We start from the raw sequence: 8,166 nt of genomic DNA, 5'->3' as shown, positions 1-8,166 counted from the left end.
AATGGAAAGAGTGACCCTTTTTCTGAACTTGGTATAGTTTTGTTTTAACAGTTGAACCTTGTTTTTGTACCCGAACACATGATGATTTTCATTGAAGGTAATAATTTATTATCTTATACCTTTCATGAATTCTTTCTGAAATTTTATTCTTTTGATGCGTCATCCAGGCAAATGATCCGACAATCGAACGTATTATTACACCTCGTATTGCTCTTACAACTGCAGAATATTTGGCATATGAATGTGGGAAGCATGTTCTTGTCATATTAACAGATATGAGTTCTTATGCTGATGCTCTTCGTGAGGTGAGCTAAAAACCTAAAGCATGTGTTACAATGCACCTTTTGAAGGTTGCACAAACAGAATAAGCATTTACTTGCATGCATAAATATCCATTATCAATTTTTTTGTCTGATTGCTCAATATATCTAGCGTTTTTCTGGGGTGTTGATAGGTCAGTTTTTATATAATTATATTACCAGGTACTTTATGATATATTTAAGTTTTATTTTATTCTGTTTTGAGTTACAAACTACTGATTGCCATTCCAGGTGTCTGCTGCCCGAGAAGAAGTGCCTGGAAGGCGTGGTTATCCTGGGTATATGTACACTGATTTGGCAACAATATATGAGCGTGCTGGTCGTATTGAAGGACGTACAGGCTCTATCACCCAAATTCCAATTTTAACTATGCCGAATGATGGTAATGTATTCTCAGGCTACACTGAATATCCCATGCATCTTTCTTTCCTTTAACGAGAAAACATTTCTTCATCTTGATTTTCTTATTTGACCAGATATAACTCATCCCACCCCTGATCTTACCGGATACATCACAGAGGGACAGATTTATATTGACAGGCAGCTACACAATAGACAGGCAAGGTCATAGGGCACATGAGTGGTCATTTCACTTAGTTGCAGGAAATTATTACATTAAAATAATGTTATGGGTTTTAGATAACTGTAGATATCTCCATGTAGGAGTTTTAATTGATTGAATGTTGACTCATTTTTATTGGCAGATTTATCCTCCAATCAATGTCCTCCCATCTCTGTCTCGTCTCATGAAAGTAAGGATGAATCTTTTCTCTGAATTCTCAATACATCAAGAATTGATATTTTAAGATGGTATCACCAATTAGAATGTGCAAGGCATATTCTAAATTGTATCATTGATTTACCATTGCAGAGTGCCATTGGTGAGGGGATGACTCGCAAGGACCATTCTGATGTGTCCAACCAGGTCCGATTTGTTAGCCATTGTACCTCATTTTCAGTTTATTGCCATGTTTTAAGCTGTTTAACCTTTGAATTTATTTTAAACTTCTTACCCTTCAGCTGTATGCGAACTATGCTATTGGGAAGGATGTCCAAGCCATGAAGGCTGTGGTTGGAGAAGAAGCTCTTTCTTCTGAAGATCTGGTCATTTACTCTCCTCTGTTCTCTTGAAGAGTTTTATCGCTATGTATATAATTATCTGATACATAGGAACTAACATGGGTTCTCTTGAATAAACAGCTATATTTAGAGTTCTTGGACAAATTTGAGAGGAAATTTGTTGCCCAGGGAGCTTATGACACCCGCAACATCTTCCAGTCACTTGATTTGGCATGGACTCTGCTTCGCATCTTCCCCCGTGAGCTACTCCACCGTATACCTGCTAAGACTCTGGATGTGTTCTATAGTCGAGATGCAGCCAATTGAGTTAGAAGTGTTTATAGAGTCATGATTATTTTCTTTTCGATGAGATATAAGAAGTTGATTTGCAAGTTGGTATGTCCAAAAATCCACGTCTGCAGAAATAATAAGGGTAGTGTGTCCATTTGGGTCACGAATTTGAAGTTGTCCGGCTCGTCGAAAAACCTTAAAAAATTGAGAATGGTTTTACCTTTGTAATTTATTTATTAGTTGGCGATACCCAATCGTGGGACTTAGTGAAGTTAGGCCTGGCCTTATGTGGTGCTTGGTGTATTTCCTTGTTTATTTTGTAAGCCTATCTTCCTGGATTCTCCTATTTTGAGGAATCAAGTGTTTTATTTATTTTTTTAACTCTCTTTTTTTCCCCAAACAAAGCATAGAGATTAGAAAGCCAATAATCCATGCTTACATGATTCAACCTGCTGGTCGAGGAGCGCCAGCCCTATGGTCTTGATTTGCCTGTCAATGTTGCAAATAACAGAAGGGGAGTTCCAGTGTTCCTACGATGCACGGGGCTGACTTGGAACTTGCTGAAAGGATGGCATTGATGTCATGATTGACTCATGGACATGGTTCGTGCTACGTTTTCGTAATATTATTGTCTAAGAAGAGGCGAGTATACCTTGTTAGCTTAACATCAGTGATTAATTAGTACTCATCAGTATTCTCTCCAAAATTCTAAACACAATTGATGAGCAAAAAATAAGTTCAAAACAAAGCCCCCAGAAAAAAAAGAAGGAAAGGAAGTAAAAACACACGATATATGCAACTAGATTAATATATTAATATGTAAATCTAACAATTAAAGCTTCAGCTTCAAGAACTGATTCAATTTCTAGATTCTAATTAGAAAATCTGGATTGTCCTGGACTGTTAATCTAGTACCCAATTGATTGATGATCTAGGCTAGTCTGTTGTCGTTTTGATGTTTTTATTTTAAAAAATTGAGTTAATTTGAATTAACATGAATTTAAAAAATTAGATTAATATGAATTGACTTGAAATTAAAAAATAATAATAAAGTTAACCTGATTGACGTATCTAAGTTTGTCTCTAAATTCAAACAAGTTTTAAAATTATGTTAATAATAAGGTTGTTCAAAATCCAGCACTGTTCAGTTTAGGGAAAAAAATTCAACCGAAATGGGTTTTTTAATTTCTAGAAAACTTGACTCGGCCAAATTAAAAATCAGTTCAAATCAACTAAGTTTAGTTTGATAGGGGTTTTTTATTGGAAAACCAGAAAACTTTAAACTTCCCCACACTGCCCCGATCTGTCCAAGTTTTAAGATTCAACAAGAAGCACTAAAAATCCAGGGCCCGCAAAAGATAAGAACCCATCAGACAATGTTTATCTAGCATATCTAGATGTTAAAAATGTGAAAAGTGAACATGCTAGTGAAAAGCGCATCAATAATTTGGGAAGGAAACTGCCATGGCAGTGATGTACAATCTGGCAATAGGACTTTCTCAAAATGCGGACAAGAATCGATAGTGAAAGCTATAAATGTATCTTTTCATATGAACGGCAGGGAAGGCATGAGCCCAGCAGTGGGAGGGGCTTGTTTCCTTCCTCCGCATCTGGGTTCGAGTCTTACCGTGCATATTTGTCAACCCTGCGATATTTTATCTGTTCACTGAGCTTGCAGGATGTTCAGTGGACTGTGAGGATTAGTCGTAATGCGTGTAAATATGAGTATTCTTAAACGCGAAAGTCACGTTTAATATCGAGGTATCATCAATAATTGTTTAATATCGAGGTATCATCAGTAATTGTGTAGCCCTATTTGAAAGGTCGGATTTGCACCTTACATAAAATCTTGGACTTGCGAATGGATATTGTTGTGTACAATAATTGGACTTCACCGGGATTATGGACGTGAAAACAAGCAGTCCAACTGGCCGCCGGGCAGTGAGAAGATGAAGACATATTGAAGCTCGTGAGGGAGGGAGGTGATCAAGAATTTTAGGAAATACCAGATAGCAGACGCGCAGATGAAAAGAGATGCGATAGCCAGAGAGGTAAGCTTAGCAAGATACTTGCTGAGGGGGACGAGTATTTCTGTGATCATGTTCGAGACTCCATGTTGTTGAACATTGAGCGAGTCTTTAGAACTCTCTTTTCAATCCAATATATTTCTATTTTTTTAATCCTAAAACACTAATCAAAACCACACGATATATGTATCAAATTCCAAGTGAAAAGGGGATCCAACTAAACCAAATTCTTGTGGGACTTGTAAACCAAATTGATGAAGGAGACATCTATTAGGTGCCTGTGTTTGGTTTAGAAAAAAGGCCACCAAAATATTCACCTGGTTTCATAATGAGTTAATTATCATTTAAATCTCAGGTTTTATTCTCTCTTTATTAACCCTTCAATGATGCGAGACCTCAAGTTTTTTTTTTTTTTGGGTTTTGCGTGTTCTTTCTGTAAGTAGCAGGAGCAAGTTAATAAAAAGAAATCAGTAAAGTTAAAAATGGCGAAATGTATGGACCTCAGCCTGCTTTTGATGTTCTTACTACTTTAGGCAGTACAACTGATTTGAGATCTGCAGGATAAGGAGTCCACAAGCCTAATCCACCTCTGCTCTCCTTCATACTGCTACCGTTACCCTTAAATTCACTCAAACTTTTTACCCACTCTACCTTTGATGAATGCTCTCGGGTGTGTGGATGCAACACGAACAGTGAGTTGTACTCACAATTTGGAAACATGAAGAACTTGAATGCACCTCCTAATCTGTAAACAACATAGCCAAAACTCAATTGGTCTCTTGGTGTGAAGAGGTTGACCTCGTTAAACCACAAGCAGCTAAACAGGTTACTCATAGCTGTATGTTCCCGTATGATAATAGCTCCCTCTGGCACATCTGCATTTACAAACACCAATCAAGGGACATGAAAAATTATGTAAATCACTATGATTATCACTGTTTACACCTCCATCCGAATGCTCATATGCTTGCATGTAACATGTTGCATCTCCCAAGTCTACCAACAGAGAACACAGACCCAAATTTCATCCAAAAAAACTAGACAAATGCAACAAAATAAAAGACTAAGGAAGTTGCTTTCTCTCTTACCACTGACAGTACTTTTCTTTGGACTCCATGGCTCCATCCCCTCGTAATAATATATCTTCATGTGGAGATCAATGAGGGGTCGGGCATACCGTTTCCTTCGCTTATTTGCATCAGCCTCCTCATATATGCTTCGATGATGTTTGTGCTGAGCAATGGCAAATGTATTCTTCCCATGCCATAAGTATCTGCAGATCAAAGATCATCCATATTACCTGGTATCATTTACTTTGATATCATAGACATAAACGCGTGCGCGCACGGGCGTGCAATGATGGTGGTGAAACCTAGGGATACAACCCATGAACTTTCTCACTTAGACATTATCTTCAAGAGTGTATTTACAGACAACATATATTTCACTCTTGATGTAATAGAATACCACATAATTTGTATGTCATGTGAATGGAAGAATACAGATTGAAGAATAATTTAGCAGACAACACAACTAATCGACACTGTCCCCTAAAATGCTTATTTCAAAAGGCTTACTTTTCATCTTGTGACCAGTGCTTTCAGGAAAGGTTGAGAGGAGAACACAAGTTTTGGATACTGAAGCATCCACTAACTAAGACCAGCAAATTTGAGACTTGAAGAAATATTTTCATTTACAAGAAAACTATAACAAAAGAAAGGCGAACATTCAAGTCTTAAGTTCATTTACTCTCAGCCATCACGATTAAAATGACAGAACCAAAAGACATGATCTGCAAATTAACCATGCAAGGATATACCTTTCTAGAATTTGTAACGGATCAACTATCAGCTCCATTTTACCATCAATCCAGATGCTGTACTGTGCTTGAGGAAATAGCCTATGGGTTAAAATCTTGGGAACTTTCCCATTCCTTCTGGGCTCATCATAAGGTGAATGCTTCAGTAGAATAAGACGCCAGATACCAACCCACTGTCCCCTGTTATGGTCCTCCCAGACAGTAACATTTTCCTTTATGAATTCGAGAGAGATCTCATCCACCACCATAAGAAAACAAAAGAGTTCCTTAGAACGGTCACTTATATTTGAAGGCTGATGAGGTACATCATATCCATCGAAAATTCCAGAAGCAACCACGAACCTACATTTCTCAACATATTTAATATCTACAGGATCCATGTCTGCACCACCATTATGCATGAATCCACAATGCACCTGAAAGGCAAAAGCACATGTAAAAATAAGAAACAAAATTAAATTCAAATAAGGAGAGCTGTAAGTCACCGAAAATTTCAACTTTCACAAGTCGTGAAAAAGTATTGACATAAATAAAAAATTATCTGATGCCATCCATCATCATTTCATCATATAACATGACCCCGAAGATTACTTTGCTATTCTCAAGAATGAGGAATTAAACTAACAACAAAATTGACTTCGAGCATTTATATTTACCTTCATGGAAGAACGTAGTTTAAAACTCCTCTCTCTTTGTTTCCAGCTTTGATGTCCTCCAAATAATGGGGATGACTGGGATCCGTCTTTCACAGGCTGATCCTCCATAACATATGAAAGATTTTTAATAATTTGGTCATGGGTTCTTCCCTCGGGAATAACTATTCTGTCAGGGTTACTGACGACAGGGATTGGACAACCTAAAGATACAATGAGAAGGAGTATCAATTATAACAACCACATAGCAATCAACACTTCAAGGAATAGAAATTGCTATAGTTCTTACGGTGTTGCTGTGGCACAAATCCCCAGGTGTTTAAAATGGTATATACCTTGCTTTCTTTGCTACATATTGCTGCATGTCAAACACAACCATCATATCAAACCACAGAACGCAAATTTATACAAGTTGAAAAGTAAAGATTTCTACACAAGATTATCACTAAGCATGTATAACGCAAATGATAGGATTGCATCGTGTTCACATAAACAGTTAGCAAAATAATACAGATTTCGCATGCAATTCTTGTACTCTTGTGCATAAGGGAAACTATGCATCTACAAGATCAAACCCATTTCTTGAATTTCCCAGTTTTTTACACATTGTTTGAATCCAAGAAAAACGAGTCACCCTATGAACCTTATCTAATCGCATAAATCACAAAAGTACATAAACAAATAAATCAGTAGCAGGATTTAGAGTGGAAGTAAACATTACCTGAAAAGAATAGATAAGAAGATTGACAAGACCAAACATGAAACAGTAACACAATAAGAATGATTAACATCCAAAGAATGCCGGCAACAAGAACCAAGCGAATAAATCCTTTCTTCCAAATTATTTTCATCGCATAATCACTCGGCAACTTTCCAGAACTAAAAAGACCTCCACCACCACCTTCAACATCTGTTTCACCATAAATTACATAACCAAGATCAGACTAGACTGAAAAATAAATGCTAATCTTTTTTCACAAACGGAACAAAACCCACCAATCCCTTAATGCCAAAATCAATAAAACAAAACCTACACTCGCCCAGTACACAAAAAAACAAAAACCCATGTCAGAAACTCAGTGATTCAATAGTAACTACCCTTAGAACTTGATGATGAGGTATGATTATTATTGCTACGGTAGTTTCCTCCTTTCCGGTTTGCCCGTAATGAAACTGACCGTTGCACTTCGCTCTCCATAATTATTTTTCGCACTTGATCCCTCCTCGAGAAAATGAGCTACAAGAACTTGATAGAAGCTTTGTGTTTGGTGAAATTAATGAAGATTGTAAGCATGTTACAAGTACCAACAGATCCGGGAAGCTGTGTTTAATAAGAAAAGAAAGAAATTAATCTTGTACTTGCAACTTTGTACATGGTATTTACGTCGTGTTATTTCAATTTTTTTTTGTCGGTTTGAGCTCCGAATGTTGCAACTTGCAATGTTTACACATTGGGCTTAGGTTTCTTAAGTTCTAGGAATAATGCAGATGGGCCAAAAATTATGACCCGGATTTCCTCCACGTGAAATTAGGACGTTTGGTCTGTCATGGGATCCACTTAATTGAATGACGCTCATCCGATAAAGTTTGGATGTGGTTTGACCAATTTACTAAAATCTAGTCCAAATCAATCAGGTTTTATTACACTGATATCTTTTTATGATTTAACTTGATATTGATCGGATCAGACTCTAGGTTGCAGATTTTCCGAACCAACATGTCAGGTGAGCTAGGTTGCACAACTATTTTCTTATCTGCTATCCTTTCCCTCTCTTTTAAAGGATTGATCATGAGCTTGGTGCCTCACAATGGCATCAAGAATAAATGATGTTCTAGTCTTTGCTTGCATATAGAACTTGAGCAAAAGATCCGCTGTCTGTTTTGGATTCTTCATGGAGGAATAAACAAGGTCGTACGTTCTAGTCATCTAGAAGAAAAGAACGGTGTTGCCCAATGCAGCTCCCCATCTCTGCACTAAAGTTGAAGGAAAATGGACT

The 8,166-nt window shown here is 37.2% G+C and overlaps 2 protein-coding genes across 4 annotated transcripts in view; one reads left to right on the top strand and one right to left on the bottom strand.

Moving 5' to 3' along the window:
• The window catches only part of LOC105140588 (V-type proton ATPase subunit B 2), a 5,217-nt gene extending 3,166 nt beyond the window's left edge, over positions 1-2,051 (top strand). For all 3 annotated transcript variants that reach the window (XM_011047481.1, XM_011047473.1, XM_011047489.1), the window contains 8 exons: positions 1-31; positions 168-305; positions 552-702; positions 797-879; positions 1,025-1,072; positions 1,192-1,245; positions 1,341-1,424; positions 1,521-2,051. The exon at positions 1-31 ends at the window's left edge or, in 2 of these variants, runs on beyond it. In XM_011047481.1, the coding sequence (XP_011045783.1) occupies positions 1-31; positions 168-305; positions 552-702; positions 797-879; positions 1,025-1,072; positions 1,192-1,245; positions 1,341-1,424; positions 1,521-1,706 (775 nt within the window). In that variant the 3' untranslated portion in view covers positions 1,707-2,051. The remainder of the gene's footprint in view (positions 32-167; positions 306-551; positions 703-796; positions 880-1,024; positions 1,073-1,191; positions 1,246-1,340; positions 1,425-1,520) is intronic.
• A 2,099-nt stretch (positions 2,052-4,150) lies between these two features.
• Positions 4,151-7,603, bottom strand: LOC105140580 (uncharacterized). Its single transcript, XM_011047461.1, has 7 exons — positions 7,268-7,603; positions 6,891-7,079; positions 6,459-6,527; positions 6,173-6,372; positions 5,517-5,932; positions 4,786-4,970; positions 4,151-4,572 (listed from the first exon to the last, which is right to left on the bottom strand). The coding sequence occupies exons 1-7, from the start codon at positions 7,365-7,367 to the stop codon at positions 4,199-4,201; spliced, it is 1,533 nt and encodes a 510-aa protein (XP_011045763.1). The 5' UTR covers positions 7,368-7,603; the 3' UTR covers positions 4,151-4,198.
• Between the last annotated feature and the right edge of the window lie 563 nt (positions 7,604-8,166).

This window comes from Populus euphratica, unplaced genomic scaffold (genome assembly GCF_000495115.2).
Source record: "Populus euphratica unplaced genomic scaffold, PopEup_1.0 scaffold3.1, whole genome shotgun sequence".
Classification (NCBI taxonomy): Eukaryota; Viridiplantae; Streptophyta; class Magnoliopsida; order Malpighiales; family Salicaceae; genus Populus; species Populus euphratica.
This window is presented reverse-complemented; position numbering and strand designations above follow the sequence as displayed.

Bases quoted from the DNA above. Each gene is read 5' to 3' on its own strand.
- LOC105140580 (XM_011047461.1), bottom strand. From the start codon at position 7,367: ATGGAGAGCGAAGTGCAACGGTCAGTTTCATTACGGGCAAACCGGAAA. The intron at 7,080-7,267 runs GTAGTTACTATT...ATGGTGAAACAG, and splicing joins CTCATCATCAAGTTCTAAGG to ATGTTGAAGGTGGTGGTGGA. The intron at 6,528-6,890 runs GTAATGTTTACT...TTTGACATGCAG, and splicing joins TTCTTATCTATTCTTTTCAG to CAATATGTAGCAAAGAAAGC.